This window comes from Chelon labrosus (assembly GCF_963514085.1).
Source record: "Chelon labrosus genome assembly, chromosome: 6".
In the NCBI taxonomy this organism is placed as follows: domain Eukaryota; kingdom Metazoa; phylum Chordata; class Actinopteri; order Mugiliformes; family Mugilidae; genus Chelon; species Chelon labrosus.
In genome coordinates, this window is record NC_140342.1 from 27,958,158 (window position 1) to 27,981,047 (window position 22,890).

The window sequence follows — 22,890 nt, forward strand, 5'->3', positions numbered from 1 at the left end:
TTGCAACCTGCCTCCACCCCAGCTCCTCCATTTATGCTGCCCATCTATCAGTGTCATTGCAGCTCAGTGTTGTGATGGGAAATGAAGAAATGTCGTACTGTCACTTTAAAATTATTGTATTTTGATCCGAACTATCGTATGAACTAAAACAGATTCACAGTTAATCAAATCAAAGCTATTCTACATGCATGGAACTGCAGTAACCTAAGGAATAAAGACTTGGCCATTTGAATGAAACAACTGCTTTATTTATTGTCAGCTTATTATCTTCAGATCTTTCCTGCTGCTCTGTCTGTTTTTGACCAGACACATCCAAAAATAATACACTGCACAGAAAATCAAGTCAGTGGTCTCGACTGAAATACTCAACACAATACTGCTTTTAGCCAAAAATACGACAGATGCTAGCTTTAGTATTTCCTGATGTTCCTCCATCTCCACAATCTTTGAATTGATTGTTTGGATCAATAAAGATGGAACACACCGAGGAAAGGTTAACTGAGGAAGTTCGGAGATGAAAACATTGGTGTGACTCATCTTCAGCCGAATTTCACTGAAATTTCTGCAAAGATTTCAGTCTTAAGTGAAGCTGTTGAAAGGTTCCGTAGAGCTGGTGTGAGTGTGAAGGTTGTTGAGAAACACAGATTAGTGCAATGTAGGTGGTCCAGCAGGCATTTGGGATTGCGGCTTGGTTTCCAATATGTTCTTTATGTTGCTGAGGTTATTCTGTTTAAGAGATGATTTGTTGTTTTATCCTGAAAATCTTAAAAAAGAAATCAATCATAAGATTCACGGATTTTGGAGAAAGCTCACTGCTAGTGTCTTCAGGAGGAAATGTTCTGTTTTGTGTGGACACGCTCCACTGTATGCCCAGAGACCCATGATTTCCCAGAGGATGTGAGTCCTGTGGGGACTGTGCTGCTATTTTTGGAGGAACGATGTGGGAACATGCACATCATTTTCATTAGGATGTAAATAAATGTTTTGTTTGGTTTTTTTAACGAGTTGTTTCGAGACCGCTATTTAAAACTTCCCATTTTTTAGCGCTAACACAAGAAGGACATGAGAGGATTTATTGTGTCTTATCTCTTAACTCACCCAGTTTCACTCTCAGAGGATGTGAAGCTTTTTAGATTCATCAACAAACCGGATGGAAGCAAATGCTGCAGTTCTGTTGGCCCGTGTCCAAAGTAAATGATGGAAATCATTTAAACCAAACCACGAAGCAGCTCATAAGCTCATATCTGTGAAGCTTTCAGTTTGTTTAGTAGCAGGCAGGCAGGCAGCCAACATCCACAAACACAATGTGGCGTTACACTTTATCTTCCTTATTTCCAATTTCATTTTGACATTTAACACCGTTCCTGTCGACCTTTTCTCTGCTGGTCACCGTTTCTGCTGTTTAAGCCATCACTCAGACTGCAGCCTTCAGGCTAAAACAGCAAACTTCTCTCTGTCTTTATTTATCTCTTTGTTTTTATATTGTTTTAGTGTGTCATGTTTTTGAGAGTTAAGTTACTACTTTGCTTTAAATTAGAAGATGCAAGGATGCAGACCTGAACCAAGTCCTGAAAGTAGACAAATAGATCCCAGTCAAACGCATGAAACAGAAATATTAGACTTTTGCATTTATTTATCCTAAGAAAATTAATCATGTGTTCATATCATTTCCTCCTTGTTTCCAGTATCTGCTGTGACCTCCTTGTAACTAAATGTTTCTGGTAACAGCTGATCAGTGGTCTACAGCAGCTTGGAGGAATTTTAGCCCATTCCTCAGAACAGAACCACTTCAGTTCTGAGATGTTGGTGGGTTTCCTCACATCAACTGCTTGCTTCAGGTCCTTCCACAACATTTCTATTGGATTAAGGTCAGGACTTTGACTTGGCCGTTCCCAAACATTCATCTTGTTCTTCTTTAACCGTTCTTTTGTAGAACCACTTGTGTTCTTGGTTCTCGTTGTCTTGCTGCATGACCCAGTTTCTCTTCACATTCAGCTCATGGACAGATGTCCTGACATTTTCTTTTAGAGTTCACTGGTAGAATTCAGAATTCATTGGTCCATCAGTGATGACCCGTCCTGGTCCAGATGCAGCAGAACAGGCCCAAACCAGGACATTAGCAGCCCCATGTTTGATGGAGGGATGAGGTTCTGATGCTGGAATGATGCAGTGTTGGTTCATCTCATTTAAACCAAACTATTCTACTTTGGTCTCATCTGTCCACTAAACATTGTCCTTGCTAGCTTGACCGCCGGCCTCACAGAAAACCTTCAGCTGCCTTCATCAGTCATGACCTTGCATGTCCTGCTGTTAAAAAGACCCTTCAACTGCAAAGGTTCCTCTTAAATATGTTTCTACGTAACATCAGAGTCCCATAAGGACAAGGATCATAACCTGCCTTCATTTTTACCTATTTATTCTTTGTAAGCTTGTGACAACAGTTCATTGAGATGATAGCAATCCTAACCTTGAGTGAAACCCAAGAGAGAGCTCAACACACTGTAACTCAAGAAAACAGACAAAATAGACATAACACAAGTAAAGCGAGAAGTTGTCTTCATCGGTGTGACCACAAAAGTGCAGCAAATTCTCCTAACATGGTCTGGAAACACTTGAACTGACGTTTCTGCAGCTCGTTTCTGTATTTGCCTGTGGTTTGTCTGTTTCTGAGTGTTGCAGTGCAAACTTTTTTGGCCAGCGACAACAAAACGTGATTCTGTTTGTAGATTTCTCTCCAGTTCAGTGTGACCGTTCTTTTAGAAAACTAACGTAAATGGAATTTCTGTGTTTATGAGCAAAGATCGACCAGGAGAAGGAAAAGCACAGACAGAAGCAAGGCAGTCATTTAAAAGCAAAGTATTTTACGTTTCCACCTTTTCACTCCGAGGTCTTTTCTTCTTTCATTGCCACATGAAGCGAACAATAGTGTTTTATTGCTGCAGCGCTATCACTTCGACCTCTACATCCTGCAATGCTGCTGATAGACAAAGCTGTCCTCACTCTACGTCTGGATTTCTAAAAGCCCAAATGCAGAAGGCGATTTGTTGAGGGCACGTCAAGATATTTTCCAGGTGGCACGGAGCAGGATCATCTTAAAACCACTTCAGAGTCCAAGGGGACTTGAGGGGAGGGGCCTCTGTGGATCATCCCACAGATACTTGATCAGTTTGGGATCTAGTGAATTTACCTTGTTGAGTTGTCATTATTTACAGGTTATTATCTTATTATATTAATGGTCCTTGAGATCAAAATGTTGTCTCCTTGAACTAAAATGAGTTTGATACCCGTGATGCGGAAGTATAAAAATATATAGGGTATATAAATTACAGGACATAGTAAGTAAGATATGTAAAGATATAAGTCTGACTCATGGTTTGTGCTATCTTTGTTTCATGACAACAGTCTTATTTTGGGACATGATAAACTTATCTGACGCCGTCTGAACTGCAGAGATGCCGCAAACATCTGGTTAAGTTCAAAAGAAACTCCAGACATGGTGTGACCCTGGGTCTGTGCTGAAGGAGATCGAACGGGGGGGAAAGACCAAAAGTAAGTTCTGTCTCACACAGGAAGAGTCCTTGACTTATGGCCACGAGCTGGAAGGCTTCAGCCCAAGCTCAGTATATTCACTGGATTAAAACAAGGGCCACGGCTCAAACGCTGCTCCGTAAAGAACCAGAAAGAGAGGAATGAAACGATGCTCCGGCCTCCACCCTACAGCATCCAGTTGAGCTCACTCACAGATGACTCTCGGGACGGCCCGAGGCAGGCCAGGAATCTGAACCTCAAGGCTCAAAACCTGGTGTGAATCAAAATCAGCCTTTGTTAAGGTTTTAATTAAACCTGTTTAATGTTTAATTCATGTGCATCTGAGTTAACCAGTCTGGAAACCAGTTGTGTGTTCAAGTACTCAAGTCAAGATTTCTTAAAAATTCCAATACACTTTACAGCCAATATGGCGTCATTACGGTAATTTTGCTTGCTGTCCTCTCCTGTGAGGTTATTAGACTCTTAAAACATGCAGTAAATTGTAAATAAGTGTCAGATATAGGGCAATAGTACTTTTTGAGGCTTAGTTTTAAAGGGTTGTGGCTTTACGGTATATTTATTCCAAATAGATATGGATAATAAATGGATAATATTCCAAATTTCAAGGTAAAATAAATTTATTCATTAACTCTGTGTGCCAAAAATGCATTACCACGAATCCATAATGCACATTCCATGCTCATATAAGACGGTTTGCTTGTCTTAAGGCTTCAGTCTTTTTTTCCCGTCTTCATCTTTGACCCACTGAAGAAAGTCTGAACTCGATGCACAGCTCTCTTCTGCAGACGAGCCGTCTCTTTCAATGTGAATGTTTGCTCCGGTTTACATTTGCAAGGCAGGGCCCCTTCTTGTTTTCTTTACGGCAGCCTTCGGGCTGATGGATGGCGGCGTGTATTATGTGTGTTGTATATGTGTGTGTGTGTGGGATAGTTTAGTGAGAGTGGAGACGTGGGCCGGTCAGAGGTTGCATACTTCTCAGACACGCCGTCCACGTTACCCATTAATAAGGAGTGTGTGTGTGTGTGTGTGTTTGTCTGCACACATGAGCCAGCGGAGCTTGGAGTGTGTTTGTGCGAGTACATGCGTCAGCGCCACCTCTGTGGCCTTCTGCAGATACAAACACAGAGGACACAAGTGCGTACGCTCTTTTGATGGTCATTCTTTCCACCACAACACAGATCCAGAGGCTTTGTGGCGAAAAGGTGATGCTTGTTTTAATCGTGGCAGAGAAAGACGAGGCTGAGATTAGAGATGGTTGGCCGTGAGATGGTGGAGTGGTCCCGAGCCGGGCTGGAGATCTGGAAGTTGAGGTGAAAGGTAATGATGATGTCTGTGAAGGTTCTCAGTCATCCAGGTCGTGGTATATCCACATAAAGTGTTTAAAACATATTGCTGCGCACTTCTACTAGTGCGGGAGGAATCTTGCAGACTACAGGAACCACCTACGTTTCAGCCTGAGATGCAGACAACACAAGAGTCTGGTTGTTTATACAAATAAGCCAGTTTCTGATGGGTCACCCACAGAGTTTCCAGTCCCTTAGAACTGAAGAAGCTACTCAGATGATTAGTGAAACGTCTTCTCAAAAACTCCGCAAGTCCATGCATTATTTAAAAAAACTAAAATGAAACAAGGGCAAGTTAGTCGTATGGTTCTAAGGAAAGTTGGGGTTTAAATGCCCATCAGAAACTACCCATGAATGTTACTCTAATGACTCATTACCAGCCAGAGTCTCCTGCCTCAAGATTTCAGAGGGGGTGACAGATGTCCAGACTGTGTAAACTGACTTGCAGATTATATCTCAGTTCAAGTTTTCAAGTTTTACAAAGAGATCTTCCTTTACTCCTCTTTCAAACCATCTGTCTTCTCTGGTTGAAAGAGGAGCGAAGAAAGCCATCTATGCCCGGCTGGAGTCTCTGGACGATAATGTGGTCATTAGAGTACCGCTCATGTGGGGAAGGCAGACAGTTTTCTCCAACTATAGGTCATTATCAGACCCTAGTCATGTCAGTCTCAGGGGGACAACACCTACAGATGATCCTGTTTAAACCCCAACTACCCACCAGTCTTTCAGAACTCAACACTTGGATGAAACGTCTTCAAGAAAAGTCCAATTGTCCTTTTGGATACACCATACCCTGGTTGACTGAGAACCACCTTCTATAGCTAGACTGTCTAATAATTCATGATGGTTGAGTCCTGATTCCAGTATCATCACTATTTTCAAGGTTGAGCCAAGGTTCATTTCTGTCATGAGGCGATTAGATGTGCGGATATGAAACACGACTCACGGAGTGCATTGATACGATAATCTGTCAGTACGATGGAAAATCCTTCCTCTCACATCTGTAGGCTCGCTGCTAAAATATTTAGGAAGATGACGTCACGTTATTCCCTCCTCCTCCCCACACAACTGCCAGAAATCTGAATTGCAATCACAGCTCAGATTTATTCCTCCAGACGATGCCTGGCAGCTCTGTTTCTCTACAGAGTCGATCTTTGGTCTCTTTTAGCCTACTGTTTTGGTTTTCCAGCAGAATTAGTGTTGATTCAAACCAGTCGCTCTCACTGACCTTGTAGCAGCAACACTTTGCCCTTTACCAAGAAGCAATGAGCAGACAGACGCAGTTAGAGAGCAGCTGTTGGATGAATTAGCAGCTGAAGCTGGGCTTGAGGTTTGAGGCCGACATTTACTCCTTCAACCCTCCTTCTGTACCAACATTATTTGGTAACGTGAGGCGTTTTCTTGAGCCTTGGCCTTAGCTACTCGCGAGATCATCACAGCTGCCCTGATTGATGTCAAAGATGTCTGATCTTAAGGTTTTAAAATCTGAATGACTGCATTAGTACTTTCCCAACAACCAAAGCGAGAAATTAGTCTACAAGAACACTTGTTTAGCCTTTCCGAGCAGGATGCAGTCTGACAACTAAAAAAAAAAAAACATGAAGAACAGCACAAGGTGTTGACCTGGCCTCCAAATTCAGTAGATTCCAAACGGATCAAGTATCTGTGGGATGATCCACAGAGGCCCCTCCCCTCAAAGCATGCTGAGCTGAACCAACGGTGAACTCGACAGACAAGAAACAAGAAGTGCCAACATCACTAATGACAGACGTGTTAGCAGAACTAAAATCTGACACTGACGCCGTGGTTTGGTATTTACAGCGTGGGGCTGGGGTTTTAACAGTTTTTAGAGGAACTTCAGCTACGGCGCTGCTGCTGCACATGTATGTAGGCATCAGCCATGGTGGTGGTTGGTTAAACTGGTTAAAATAAACTTCAAGCATAATTAGCTTTGTTTACACAGGAAGTAGAGAAAGACACCTTGACAAATAAACGCTAGCACGAGTTTGGGATTAGGCTCCAGCTGGTTTTGGCTTTGTCTTTAAAGAACAATTCATCCTGGATGGACTGTGAGCTGTTCTCAACTTCCTGGAAACATTAATTAAATGTTTTCTTTATATGTACTCTATTTGTTATGTCGATGGTTTTAGCATCAACTGCTAGGAAATGGACACAAAGCAAACAGTGGCCCGCAATTGCATTAGATTAAATCAACAGGGTGGATGGTTAGTTAAACAAACTGTAGTTAATGAGGGGTTGTGATTGGTTCATCGATGCACCTGATGATTCATCAAAACATTTACAGGTATATCCAAAAAAAGTTGAAACAAGAGCAACTGGAGGGATTATTGAAGACATTTCATCATTCGTCCAAGTTGCTTCTTCAGTTCAGAAAGACTTGTTAAGATTGTTGTAAATGGATGGTGGGAATATGTTAATGACCAGAGACCTTGATACTGGAGTCTCTGACCGATAATGTGTCATGATAGTACCATTTATTGGGGAAGGAAAACAACTACAGGTGAGTATCAGGTCATTAAATGTGATTTTTTTTTAGGTGTAAACCAACAACAGATGTTCCTTTTTAAAGCCCAACCTCCCACCAGTCTGTTAGAACTGAAGACTTGGATGAAATGTCTTCAAGAAACCCTACAAGTCCTTCTTTCAGCTTTGATTTTTTATGATCTGGATGATTGAGGACCTCCGCAGATATTGACAGGTGTAGGCCTTTACGAGGACAAACTATAACCGCAATTATTGGTCGAGTAGATCTGACTGTGGTGATATTTGTGTACACCTTCATACAACTGGATTTGAATCCATTTTTTTTTCAACGTAACCTGCTTCGTGGGAGCTGTGGACTGATGGTTGGAGATACTGTTGTAAAGTGTAAAATTAGATAAAAACACCAAAATGATCCCAAACCACATTTTGCTTCCCTGCCCAACTCTATTTTTACCAGTTAAAATACAATTTAAAATGGGCAGCCGTTAAAGAAGCAGTTTTGTGGCTGTGTGGTCAGTGGTTAGATCCTAACCCTAAGTCCAGGGCTGAGGTAACTTAAGGAAGTACCCCGCATTGTTCCCCAGGCACTTTGCGTGATTCTAGAAGAATTTGTATTTCTGGCACCATTTCATCCACCTACCAAGGTGCGTAAGGAGGAAAAGAAATTGTAGAAAGATCAAAACTCCAGCAGTAGTAAATGGAAGAACTTTATTAGACCGATGGGTTTCAGCTTGTGGCCTTCATCAGGGTCAGGGTGTTGCATGACTGCTCACAGACAACAAATTCCTTCTGTGTGTGTTTTTGATTTGATATGACGCTTGTTGGCTTTGACGTTTGACCACAGAAAACCCAATCTCCTCCACTCCAAATTAAGGATTACACGGAGATGAAATGAATTTTTCCAATTACAAGAAGAAAAAAAAAACACCTTACACAAATTGATAATATAACATTCGTCGCAGCAACTTCACCCTAACGAGCACGGCTGCATTCAGAGCCCACTGAGACGCGTACAAATTGCACAGCCTCGCGTGTTAAAGTGTAAAACATCGAGGTGTTTCTCATCAGCCACTGGGTTCATCTCATCCTCCTGGCAGCTTCGCCTCTAAAGTTCAGTTCAGTCAGAGCTGCTTCATCTTAACTGTGGCTCATGTCAGCGGACCTTCAGCAACCTGGGGTACCACAGAAACCCGTCTCATTCAGGGCTTCTGAAACGTGGTCCATACAAAATGCTCAATAGTCACTATTTTGGTTCACTCACATTAAATTTATGAACAGGAACATATGCAAACGTTTTTCAGATCTCTTTTCATGGTTCATAATTCGGTGTTGCCTTCCAAAGGTGTTGCCAGAATCTGGCACCTGGGTGTTAAGGGGTCGATTAGGTCCAGATAGAAGGCCCATGTCCATTCTCTGATGAGACACCACAAGGGAGACCTACACAATATTAGGACATAATGTTATGGCTGATCTCACATGTAATTTGGACTCAACCAAATTTTAATCAAATCTCTCAGAGCTTCCACCTCAATGTCGTTGACTTGCAAATCAAACCAGTGCTCAGCAGGAACGCTGGCAACAAGTGAAATAGATATAAGCAAATAGTCTTCCATTCAAATTAAAGAGTCTGTTTTAATACGGTTGCTGTCACCAAACAGACAAATAGTCCCTGTGTTATTACCAAAGTGAAGACAAAGGGTTTCTTCTCACAGAAACATGAAACTCACAGAACCCAGAACAACTTTCCCCCACCCACAACAAACGTGTAGGTGGGGGAAGTTCTGGATGACTTCCAGGCATAAAAATAAAAAGTAAATCAGGAATTGAGAGAGAACTAGACGACATCTCTCAGCTCTCAGACGACGTGCATGACTACTGTTACTCTTCTGTCTGTCACCACATGAAGCCCCGCCCCCAAATGATCTGATTGGCCCAGCAGGTCTTTGCAGGAGTTTTTAGAATGTGTGGCATTCCTCTCCGACATATTTGTGCAAGATAAAGACAAAGCCCCGTCCCCTCTGTTTGCCGTAGGAGACCGAGGTTCCGCTCGGTATGGATAAGTCACATATTTTACCTGTGAGGTTCATGTTTTGTCAGTGGTCCTGGGTCGCGTTGTCTTATCTTAGCATTACAGGGTATGGGTCAGCACAGGTGTCATAGTTAGTGCTGCAAACATTCCTGTGTTTGCCTTGACTCCAAGTTAACGAGGTGCCACCTGCCATGGACTGCACAAGCCTACTATTACATTTTTAAAACTCTGAAACGGTGATGTGATGAAACTGGATTAGATTTATGTGATTTGTGTTGTTTTGCATCTTCTCTGACTAAAATACTAGGAACATGAAAAAAAAGCCTTTATAGATAGTGTTGATGAGACACGTCTAGCGACCAAAAATTGTTTTAAAAGGATGTGTCCCAGGACTGGAGGTTGTTTTATGCTTACTCATGTGATTTTTTTGAATCTCCCCCTGTGGACTCTGAAAGCTTAACGTACCTGCAGCACAGTTACAGCTCTGTTTTTTTGTTTTTTTTTTGTGATGCTTGCTCTGTTGTTCACCTCCCAACCCAGTCGTTCCATTTTACGAGTCAAGGAGGTTTTCGCCGTGTATTGCTTTTGCACAGTCTGTCAGTCTATCAACAATAAAGCGTTTTAAGCTACAATAATCTAGGTTTTTAGAGGTTTCTGGTCCTACCGCTGCAGGACAAGTGGACTGGGAACAGTGCATGTCCGCTTGAGTTGGACACAAGCTCGTTTAAAGCGCCCATGTGTTTCCAGACATTGTGCAGACGCAGATATGTGAACGTATTGCAGGGATATAAAAGATGTTTATATTCAGGTATTGCACCGCTCTGGCCGTAGTCCCAGTTCTGTTAAGTCAGTGTCCTTCTACCTTCTTAAATGTGAATAACTGCTATCGTCCACAGTCTTCTATGAGTAAACCGATGATGTTTTCCAGTTTTTGTTGAAGAATCATTTGAAAATGTCTCTGTGGCTGCTGCAGCTACGTTAGGATTGCAGATTTTGGAAGAAAGTGAATAACAAATTCGGCCTAAAAGGTCTGTTAGAGTTTCTTCAAGTCGTTTCTCCAAGAAGCTACTTGGATGAGTTCCTCTTGTTTTAGCCTGTTCTCTACATGAAAACAAACAAGAAGGATGAATTCTGGATAAACTTCCCGAACCTACAGTACCTTTATAGATTCATGCTACCTCTGCAGAGAGAGGTCTATTTCTAGTCCTTGCAATCATTATATTATCTGAATTAGATGTGAGGAGGTGGAACAAAAACCTCACAGCTGAACTCTTGACTCGAAGTCACAAAGCCTCCGTGTCCATATTTCTTCCAGAAATCTATACGTTCTTCAAACGCTGCAGCCTCTCTGTCACCGCCGCCTCCGTCAGGAATGCGTCGAGAGTCAAAAGTTCAATAGTCGGTCGAAATGTGGCATTCACCCGATTGAAAGGAAACTCAAAAGTCAATGTGTGGATATTTCTGAGGGCGTATTGTCGCCTCCCGCTGTTCTCTGAGTGGCTAAATCATTGAGTCTCATTCGACCTGTTGTGATGTTTGAAAGGGACGTCTAACAAACATGTTTCCGCTGTGGTGTATCTCAGGATTTATATAGACACACATGACTCTTTAAAGTGGATGCTTCAGTTAGAGAGACAGCATCTAATCAGGCCTGATGATTGTATAGACTCCATGTTATTTTCTATCATGCATTTGTGCGCCTGTCGGAAAGTTCTCGTTCTCCAGGTGATGCAGAAGGTGCAGCTTTGCATTCAGAATGAGCCACGGTTGATCGTGGAAGGTTGTGTTGTACCATGCACCTCCTTTTCAGCGGTGTTGCCATGACGACTGCTGAACTAATCAGAGATGAGGAGCTGGTTAGGGGTTAGGGCTTGGGTGGGGGGTTTGTTTTTCTGCAGCTGGTGCACAACTAAAATTTAGATGTTTCATCATTTGAGGACAGATGTTCTTTCTCTTTGCAGACTTTTCAGATTCAGACGTCTCAGAAACAATATTCAGTTTGACAGTTTGCTCTGGAGGAAGGTAGTCACTGAAACACCATGAAATATCATCAATATCATCGGTTAATCTCTGCAATCATACCAGCCCATGGAGTAGTGGTGTAGGTTTTAGTTCTGCCTCGTCTTTAGCTTCGTCAGATACAGCATCAGATTGCGACAACTATTACATTCATTTAGCGTCCCATCCCAGAGGAGCTGCTGGGCAAGTCAGGTCATGCCCCTTCACACATTCACTCCTCGCTGGGACACAGAGTGAAGCTCAGTCCCCGTGGACGCGGGAGCTGTGTCAGCGATATTGGACGGTAATGCCAGGGAATGAATGAATTCATTACTTCATGTATTGGTATTAAGTCCTGAGTGTGAATCAGACCGAGCCCCTCCGAGGCGGAATGGTCAGACTAAACTGTCTGTTCCCTGCAGCAGCGGCGGCGTCGGCTGGTTTGAGACCGTGTAAATATCAAACAGGCCTTGAGGTTCAGTGGCGAGCCGCCGCCTTCGTCCTTGGCCTCCCTGAGTCTCTTATCTGTCTGGAAAAACAGAGCAAGCGGCCGAGGCAGCGAACGCATCTGACAGCTCTGATCAGTCACATCAACCCACAGTGGTTGGATGGTTCTCTTGTCTTTAGGAGCAGCCTCAGGGACTCGTTGTTGGTCTGTTTGGTCTGTGTTCAGCTGGCAACAAGTTATTTAACCCCAACTAATGCAATGAGTAGCTTCTCATTTCAGTTTGCTAGGGAGCATAAAGATTGGACTCTGGAGCAATGGAAGAAGGTCATGTGGTCTGATGAGTCCAGATTTACCCTGTTCCAGAGTGATGGGGGCATCAGGGTAAGAAGAGAGGCAGATGAAGTGATGCACCCATCATGCCTAGTGTCTACTGTACAAGCCTGTGGGGGCAGTGATATGATCTGGGGTTGCTGCAGTTGCTCAAGTCTAGGTTCAGCAACAATATGTGTCCAAAGAATGAGGTCAGCTGACTACCTGAATATACTGAATGACCAGGTTATTCCATCAATGGATCATATTCCAAGATGACAATGCCAGGATTCATGGGGCTCAGATTGTGAAAGAGTGGTTCAGGGAGCATGAGACATCATTTTCACACATGGATTGTCCACCACAGAGTCCAGACCTTAACCCCATTGAGAATCTTTGGGATGTGCTGGAGAAGGCTTTGTGCAGTGGTCAGACTCTCCATCATCAATACAAGATCTTGGTGAAAAATGAATGCAACACTGGATGGAAATAAATCTGGAGACACTGGAGAAGATTATTGAAACAATGATACAGAGAATGAGCTGTGATCAAAGCTAAAGGAGGTCCAACCAGATATTAGAGTGTTCCTTTGGTGACGACTTTTTTTTTGGCCAGGCAGTCTAATTATAAAATAAAATCTGTGGCAGAAATCCATCACAAAACAAATAAAACATAATCAATACATCCCTGAAAAACCTGCTGTAGATAAATTGAGACATGTCTTCTGCCCCTGGTGGATTTATCCATACTCTGCAGTCAATACCAGGCTTTTGGCAGCCATTTCCAATATGCCTGCACCAGTTAAATCTTTGTTAACTCTGAAAAGATTTGACTCTTGAGGAATAATAAACTCTTCAAGCATGGTGATTAGTGGAGATCTGCTGGACCGGGACTGTCAGACAGTTTGTGGTGATCCACTTTCCACTCAGACAAACTTCTGCTGGCTGCGCAGTCACGGAGGTCGTGCGAGCGTCTGAGGAGGGGAGGATTTGGCGGCGTGAAAATGCCGCCGAATCCTCCGAGAAGGACGTAATCTGTTTGGCTTCTCTGTCCCGTTTTGTCTGCTGCTGATTTCCTCCGCCGCCAACAAAGCGCTCAGAGGCAGATTTTGTATTTTGTAGTTTTAAACGTCTCGGTAAAAAAAAAAAAAAAAGCAAAGAGCCCGGCTGGCTTTCATCTCCGCTGAGCGCCTCCTCTGACTCATAAGCAGCAGCCGAACACACAGCGTCTCTCTGTGGCCGCGCTGCTCCGATCAATAGCCTCTTCCAGCCCAGGACTTTTCTCAAGCTCCATCAATTTGAGGATTGATCGTCTAAACACCACTCAGTGTGTGTGTGTGTGTGTGTTTATTCATGCCTGGGTGAGTGTGTGTTGATCATTTGTTTCAGTTCACATGTTTATGTGTGTGTGTGTTCAGTCTGAAGGCAGAATAAGCAGCAGGCGGCCTCAGTGATTACACACTGCTCCTCAGAACAAAGAGACGACTTTTAGATCACATCCGAATGCATCAAGCTCAGAAATGAAGCTTATCACGCCGTGTCAAAGATGTTGGATTCATGGATTTAGATACAGAGATATCTCAACAACTACTGAATGAAATTTAAAGTGTCCACAGTGTTCCCCTGATCTTTCATCCAGTAGAATCATCAGGTCATCTGGCCGTTAGCGTTTAGCCTCTGAGAGCTGCTAGCATAGCTGCAGACTCTGCATGTGGCCTCTTGTTTTTTGCAGCAGGCTCTCCTTCAAACTTCTGCTGTTATGCACTTGCAAATGCAACATACACCATTCAGCCACAACATTATGACCACAAACAGGAGAAGTAAATAACATTGACCATCTTGTGACAGTTCAGTGTTCTGCTGGGAAACTTTTAGACCTGGCATTCATTGGTGTGGATGTTACTTAGACATGTAGCACCCACCTAGACCAGACCAGGCACCCCCACCCCATAACAATGACACTCCTTGATGGCAGCAGCCATCCCCAGCAGGATGCAGCCTGACACAGACACACACACAAAAACAACTAAAAAAAAAACATGAAGAACAGCACAAGGTGTTGACCTGGCCTCCAAATTCACTAGATCCCAAACTGATCAAGTATCTGTGGGATGATCCAGAGAGGCCCCTCCCCTCAAAGGCCCCCCACCAACAACATTCTGTTACCAGACACCACAGGACACCCTCAGAAGGCCCATGTCCATTCTCTGATGAGTTACCACAAGGGAGACCTGCACAGTATTAGGAAGGTGGTCATAATGTTATGCCTGATTGGTGTGGAAGCATCGTCAAAATTCAAGGCCTGCAGCCGTTTTGACTGTGCACAACTCCTTGTTAATGATTTGTAGGAATCCATCAGTGGCAACGACGGCGTCAAAGAGCAATGAGGCCTCCAGAAGTTCTGCAGATGGTGCAGCAACAACAATGGCTTCACTTACAGGAAGTTACCGTTTCATAGGATGAGCAGTCTACAGCTCTAAATGTAACGCCTGATCCCTGATCCTGAGTTAGACGGCTGAAGGCTGCCATGGACTGAGAAGTGTTTACTGTTGGACTAAAATAGCTGTAGCCGCTGGTCCTGCTGTGAGCCCTGACACGGGGGACCAGCGCTGCCTTCCACCGATGGTACACTCTGTGCTTGCTAGTGCCTCCTTAATTTCCCTCTGCAGCTCTATGGTGTATTCAGGCTGAAATGAAAGTGTAAAAAAAAAAAAATGGGAACAAGGGGGAGAAAATACTTTTGCATCATCTTTGGGTCTGATGTCGTAACGCTGCCGTGGGAAAATCAGCCCAGCACCATGTTCATAAAGCCGTCGTCGTGGGCGGCAACCTTCAGACTCTTTAATATCTCAAATCAGCCTCTCCTGACTAGGTGCTCCCAGCGTCTTCCATCTCAGCGCAGAGAGCCAGCGCAATGTGTGTTTTTTTTTTTTGTTTTTTTTTTTTTGCATGTGTGTGTGTGATTGGGCCAAATTTTCTGCTCCAGTTTTCCTTCCTGTCCGCTCAGCCTGCTGCAGTTTGGAGGAACAGACTCGTCTTCTGTCAGCCGGCCGGATGGCGGCGGGAGCGAGTGCTCAGGTGTTATGAATTACAGCGCTACGCTACATGCTACGCTACACTCATTCATTCATTCTTGAGTGCAGACACATTACCTGTACTGCTGGACCACTTGGCTACAATCCAACAGTTCATGCTAGCTGCTATGCTAAGCTAACCCCTCTAGGAATAATGAAATCAGCTATTAGTGGGATACATTTACACCAGGAATGTGTGATTTTGCAAATTTTTTTTAATATTCACCGTATACATGCATATAAAAAAACATTTGTGCAATTCAGCGTGACTGTGCAGACATTAAAAAGACGTTTCGTAGCGTTGTTGTCAGTCTGACAGCTGCAGCATGGACGTTCAGGAGCTGAACTGATAAGAGTCTGAATCCACAGCAGGCTGACGGGAGCAGAGCGCTGCAGCCGCTTGTTGTGGCTGCAGATCTGTTCAGTCACTGATGAGGCACTACTGTTTTAAAATGGAGGTCAGTGTGACACAGGATGGGGGGCGGGCGGTCGGGCCGGAGTGGGGGTGTGGGGGGTTTGTTGGATATTAGCCCCAGGCTGGATTCACAGTGGGATACTATCTCTGCCAGAGTTTTGTGCTAACCAAGTATCTCCTTAATGTTGTAGGAAGAGAAAATACTTTGCAGAGTGGTTTGAATCATAAAAACAATCTGAATTTATAAACTAACCATTACACAGTACAGACTAATTAATCGTAACTGCAGTGATAATTATGATAGTTAAGCCTTTATTGTCGTTGTACAAGACCTTAAAAACAGCAGGCCTTCTGCACAACCCAAGCAACAGTCGACCGGTGAGGGCAGACAAAAGAAAAAGAAAGTACTAACACAGGTTCTGCAGAGAGCTCTTACGTGGGTGTTTTCATTTGTTTCATGCAAATACAAAAGTAAAAAATGGCGTCTCCTGACAAGATGGCATAAAAAGAAGCACCGTACTCTTCTTGCTCTCAGAGGCAAACAGTCGTTCCTGCTCCAGCAGCAGCTCCTCCCGCTTTCTCCTGTCAGGCTGATTTCCCAGCGGACACGGAGCGAGAGAGTGTCAGAGCACGGTTGGCTTTAACCTTTAACGCGTCGCCTTGGATGGCAGGGACACAGAACCCGCCGGGTTCACTGCTGCTCCGAGGCTGGGGCTTCACTGAGACCCCGGGACCTCCTGGAGACCTCCATCTGCCCGGCCAGAGGGGCAGGAGAGGGATTCAGGGTCTGAGAGGGAGCGGGAGGTCCTACATGTCTCCAGGCGGAGGACGTTATTGTGATGTTACGCGCTTACATCCGACCCTGGTGGCGTTAAAGAGCAGGAGGAGCGCTGCAGGTGCAGTGGAGAGGAGGGGAGGCCTGAGTGATGATGGAGGTAGAGTCAGAGAGAAAAGAAAGTGGGAGGCGAGCAGCGGTGTCACTGAGTGGGTGTGACAGATGACTCGCCGGGGACGGTGAGAGTTGAAGAAAACTCAGCCATCTGTTCCTTTCCTTCCAGCCATTCTGCTCATCTTAAACCTCTCCGCCACCTTTCCCCCCACCTCCTCCAGACAGGAACGCGATTGCAGATTAATAGCGCTGTATAAATACTTTCCCAGCGAGCCTCACCTCTGTTGCTGTGATCAATCGTGTGTTTTTTTTTTTTTGTTAACTCAGCAGCTCGCGGTTGAGGGATCGGAGGGGGCGGCCGGTTAGGGGATGCAACTGCTGAACACGGTGGAAAAGAAGCGGGGAGGAAAAAAAAAAATAGTGCAGGTGCTGGTAATCTTGTGCTGCTGGTGCACGCTCAGGATAAATAAATGAACCTTTAGAAGGATGCACCGAGGCTTCAGTGCAGCTAAAAACATGCAGCTCCTTTAAAGGAATCTGATCTTGGGGACCTTACACATACAACGGCAAGGGAGGACGTTTGTCAGAACAAATGTAGAGTTTGGGAAACTGTAATGACTCAGTAAAGTTTGGAAAGAGGGAGATGTCACAGTCTAGACAATAATTTAGACAGCTATGATGAGATGACGTCATTTCTGCAAGTGAACTAGACGCCTAGAAATGACCAACGACACGTCAGTATTTAAATCAGCCCCACCTTTACTGGTGAACACATTAAGGCTTGATTTAATGATTTCATCCGTCTGAACGGGTGAATGGGTCTCCACTCTGCAGCCTAACATCCGTCCAGACTTTGATTTACAGAACATCCTTCATGATTCTTTAGAGACAAGAGGCAGAAAAAGAAGAGAATCAAACAAAAGTCTCAGATTGACACTGGATTAGTTTTATCTCAGGACCTCTGTGTTAGGAGGAATAGGTTAGGTAACGTGGTGTAATTTTTACAAATTAAAGACGATTCGCATGGAATTAAGATCACAGACGACCTCTGACATGATTCTAAAATACTAGAGGTCCCCAGGTAAATCTATCTCTCTGTGTGAATGGGCTTAAGAGTTTAAATCTACATCTGGGTTTAATTCATTAAAAAATATTCTAGTACGTGTATAATAACAACAATAATAATTTTTAAAAAAAGGTTTTGTGAAACCACTTGTCCAGAATTTTTATCTTTTCCTATTTTTCTTTCTCCTAAAGACACAAGACGTGGAAGCAGAGATCAGAAAAGAAGAAGTGATTTCACAGTGGTTGAGATTAGGGATTTACACGGGTGGGGAGATTATCTTTCCACCTCCATAACAATGAAACTGTGTCTAAATGGATTAATATGACTGATTCCAGATTCCTGAGATGGGCGTGGCTGAGAGGTCAAGAAATCTTAATTAAATTAAAGATGAAGTGATAAGACTGAAAGGTCGTCTTCGGGTGGAACCGTGAGCCGGAGAGTTTCTCCGTCATGGTTATATGTTTTTCTCCGGCGCCGCAGGTTTTTAACGTCTACTACTCTCCTAGACTCACTTTAACGCCTCATTTTGAGCCGCTCAGGTTAAAGTGAGCACCTGAATGTGTGGGTGCTATTGTCCACATGAAGCGACGCTGGAAGTTCATCACACTTGCTTTTTGTGCTGCAGAGCTCCAGGTTAAATTAAGTCTTTTGTGCGAGGCAGAGCATTTCCTCCAGGTTGTCTCGGCCCTGCCCCGGCTCTTCAAACACTAAAACCACAAGCTGCGCAGTCGGAAAGCGTGCCTTCGGCTGAATGGCCATTGTCCGCCCAGATGATTGTGAGTCATTGTACTGGCAGCGCAGGCCGGGAGTCAAATGATGTGATGCAGCAGAGAGACCTCCATTGTGAGCGGTATAAAGCAGCGGCAGGAACGGCGGCCTGGGCAGATCCCAACTGTTGGACGCTCAGTGGACTAATTCAGTCAGTGGCGACGAGGCGATTAGCATTTTGAGTGGATTCACCACCGGCTCCGTCCCGGTCGCTGGGGGGGAAACTGTGAGTAGTCCGGCAGAAAAGTCTCAGCGCCCCCCAGTTTGTTTGGGAGGGAAAAGGTCACATCTGCTTTCAGTTTTGACAGGTTTCACACACGGACGAGCAAATAGGTGTCACAGTTTGATGGTTTAATAGTTAGTCCATTAAAATCAGCAAAATTGACACAAGAAGTTAAACAGTTTTAACTGTCACATGGGCTCTTTGGTACTTCAAATTTAGTTTTAGACATTTTTGATTTTCAATTTGAAAAAAACTAAAAATGCTAAACAAGTAAATTCACCTTTGGTTCTTTAATCTGTGAAACTAGAAAGAGACGTTAAGGAGAAACCAGTGGTTATTAGATTCAAATAAAAGCAGAAGGTTTTGTAGAAGAAGAAGAAAAAGAAGTAGTAGTTTCCATCAGTCAGTGATTTCAAATCTTTTCTGTTGGTCTAAACGGAGCATGGACATGACTCTGGAACAATATTCAGATGTAATTTTAGACTGAGTCTAAACTCTCTAAAGTATCTGGTCATCTGAATTTATCTCTCAATCTGGAGAAAAACCAGGTTTATTTAGAGCTGAACACAATGATCCATGGACCAGAGAGACCTGGACCAGAGACCAGGGGCCTAATGTACGAAAGTTGCGTGCGCACAAAAACGTTCCGTACGTACTCATTCACGGAAAAATTCAGATGTATCAAGAGTGAAATGTCCAGGAACTTTGTACGTGCCAACGCCAACGTCATGTCTGGCGTACGCTGGCTTCTACAGCTTTTGATCCTTTGGAGACACTTAGAGGTGATGCTGGGAAACTGTCATAAATGTGAAAACTATTAGTCCGACCGATCGCGACTGTGACGGTCAACCCTGAGCAGAGCCATGCCAGCCGTGTGGTATATCAAATTCCCAAACAATGCATCTGAACAGGTCAACATGAAAGAGCAATTTGCAGCGAGAACCGGTTTTCCGAATGAAATCAGAGCTATCAACTGCACACACTGTTATAAAAGCGCCATCACAGGATGAATTTGTAAATGTCAACAGGAAACATTTTCATTCTATCAATGTACAGATCATATGTGCTGCGCAAATCCAATTAACCAACATTGTGGTGCGTGAAAAATGAGAATCTAATGAAAACTTATCAGATACACATTTACCATCAACATTTCTTTATTAAAATGCATAATTGGGGAAACTGAAAGCCAGACGTTACCTTTATTTGTTTCTGTTATTTCTAGAATATTTATGGAAGGTAGTAGTCATAGTAGTAGTCCTAAATTTTACAATTATTATTATAGTATATTAATCACAAAGTGGAGGACAGTATAAAAAAGCTTGATGGTATAGAGTAAATAATCCCAAATTTAGAATAGTAATCATTTCATAGCACTAATATTATAAGGTCCATTTGATCAGAGTTTCTTTCCTGTATAAAATCATAAAATGATGTTTCAAGCATGTGCAACACTTGTCATTTAGTCTGAAAATGCTGCTACAAATGGGATTAAGTCACATTTTGGAGGGGATTAATCCACATGGGACATTTTGAATGTTTTATCACAGACCACTTCGGACACACGTGTCTCGATGAAGCTTCGGATCCACGATTAAAAGACGTCTTCTAGTGTACGAACGCAAATACGTTTTTTTTTTTTAGCAACACTAAATGAATAATATTTCTTCATCAAAACAACGTCATAGTTAGAAAGCGTTTGAGGATTAAGAGGCAGATATTAAAACACAGAATAGGCCGCCAAGTTTCATCAGTTCTAATCAACATGCAGACGAAATATTTGAAGGAAAAATAAAAACCACACACTTCTGTCCTTGAGTCTTTGCTCTTAACGAGGCTGATTTGTTGCGGTACTGAAGTCATCCCTCCCCCACCAAGCAGACAGATGGTGATTATACATGAAAAAGAAAAAAAAAAACCTTGGACTGAGATAGCGAGCCAGGAATCTGCAGGTGTTTGAATGTGTGTGTGTTGAGATTACTCTCACACACAGTGCTTTCTGGCTTTTTAATACCTAGAGTCCTCGGTATCATGAAATCTGAGCCCCTAGATCCACGTATCTTCACATTCGGAACTCACAGGATCAGATTCTTTGCTGATGATCTACTACAATTAATGAGCAAATTTTTATATCGTTTATCGTATATATGTTTGGTTTTAGATGTCATGCCTAGGTTTTAGTTCCAGAACCGGGAGCGTTTATCTCTTCATTTGTTCATGTGTGAACACAACAATCTCACTCCGTTAAGGAACAAATGAATCGAGCCGAGCTTGAGGCCACGGACCGGTACAATATGCTTGATCAAACTAGAACATGTTGTTCATATCCAGAGCTCTGGTATAATCTGGTACAATGTACCACAGAACAGTGAGCAAGGCAGCGTTCGCCTCAGGTTGAGAGAAGCAATAAAAAACACCAGACCTGTTTTTTTCCATAAATGCAACGCTGCAGCGTACCTTGTGTGCATGTGGTGTGAAAGTTCTCGAGTTCTAGTCAGAAGTCAGATTTTGACTCTGCCGATGGGATGAATCCAATCATTGCTTCTACAAAGAGAAGAATAGTTCTTGATCTTTTATTTGCTGTGAAATTTCATTGATTTCTCTCAGGACTTGATTGGTCCATTCTGTTCTTCTTTCTTCATCTATAACATATCATGACCCTCTTCAGTATTCACAGGAACAGATTCTTTGCAGACGATTCACTAGAGATTTTAAGCAAATTTTTGTAAAATCAGTCAACGTCTTTACAGTTGGTTTTAGTTCCCAGCTTTTAAAACAAAAACTGATGTTGCTGTCGGATCTCTTAAGTGCTGAGCTCAGTTAATCGTGAACTTAAAACCCTTTCTTAGTAATTCTAATAAAATGTTCCCTTCTGTTTCAGAGGCCAGAGATCCAAAATGGGAGGCAAGATCAGCAAAAAGAAGAAGGGATACAACGTAAACGATGACAAGTCCAAAGACAAGGATGCCAAAGCAGAGGGGGCCTCTGCTGAGGAGAGTGAAGCGCCGAAGGACAACAAAGACGAGGCTCCGGCTGCCGCCGACACTAAGGAGGTAGCAAATGACACGGCGGCCAAGGAGGCGCCGGCGGCAGACGCTGCAGCTCCCAAGGAGGAGGAAAAGAACGCAGCTCCTGCTGCAAAGGAGTCTGAGAAGCCCGCCGCCAACGCCGAGCCGAAAACAGAGGCGCCTAAGAGCGCAGAGCCCGCCAAGGCCGAGGAGAAACCAGCTGCACCCGCCCCGGCCAAAGAATCCGCCCCTGCCGCCAAGGAGCCCGAGGCGAAGGCCGCGGCACCTGCCCCAGCAGCCGAGATCAAAGACGAGGCCGACGCCAAAAAGACTGAGGCCCCCGCGGCACCAGCAGCCAAAGCCGAGGCGGCGCCCGCTGCCTCCCCTGACCCCAAGCCCACGGAGGCGGCAGCGGCAGCTCCCGCGGCGCCGAAGGAGGCCGCTGCCGCCGCGCCTAGTTCAACACCAGCTGCTGAACCTCCCGCCAAGGAGGCGAACGCCACAGAGGCACCAAGCAAGGATCAAACCGTAGCAGTTCAAGATTAATGGACAGCTTCTTTTCGGAAATGAAGAAATAAATTACCTAACTCAACAACAATGAAGATTAAAAAAAAAATGAAAATTAAATTTACTAGCCCACCCATATTATGATAATAACAATAATAATAATAATTGTAATGAGGATGAGGATTTATTGAATGAGTTGGACTGGAGCAACCACCTGGAGAAGTTTCCCACCGCTGCCGATGATTATTGCTATTATTATTGTTATGTTTTATTCTATTTTTTTCTGCTGTAGTATTTGAACTTTGATACGAGTCTGTGTCGGCCGTACGCCTCCACCATTCCACCTCCATCCTCCCTGTCACTCACGCAGTCCAGAGGTTTAACCCGATTCCCATTTTCAGCCCACAGACGCCTGCGTTCATACGTTCACCTGCACCCTCCGCTCTGTGGACATTATTTTTTTTGGCGGGGGGGAGAGTCAGTGGTTCTGTTGGAAGGAGGGGGAGAGGTTGAGAAAGAAAACTTCACCAGCTGGACTTCCATTGAACCTGTCCACTCTTCAGCTCTCCTCCTCCTCCTCCTCCTCCAGAGTGTTGTGTTCTTGGCTCTGGCCTGGTATCTCCAGCTTTTTATTTTTATTTTTTGGTGCTGTGGAGTTGTGGTTGTGTTTATTTGTGTTTTTATTTTATTTTTCTATTATTTCAACTCATCTTGTTGCGTTGTGTCACTGCCCCTCATCCCCTCCGATCGTCTCTCTCAT

The 22,890-nt window shown here is 43.9% G+C and overlaps 1 protein-coding gene across 1 annotated transcript in view; it reads left to right on the forward strand.

Annotated features, from left to right (window-relative positions):
- Nucleotides 1-22,336, forward strand: part of basp1 (brain abundant, membrane attached signal protein 1) — a 42,703-nt gene extending 20,367 nt beyond the window's left edge. The window contains exon 2 of the mRNA XM_084546466.1: nt 21,497-22,336. Coding sequence (XP_084402592.1) covers nt 21,513-22,169 — 657 coding nt within the window. The 5' untranslated portion in view covers nt 21,497-21,512 and the 3' untranslated portion in view covers nt 22,170-22,336. The remainder of the gene's footprint in view (nt 1-21,496) is intronic.
- The last annotated feature ends 554 nt before the right edge of the window (nt 22,337-22,890 follow it).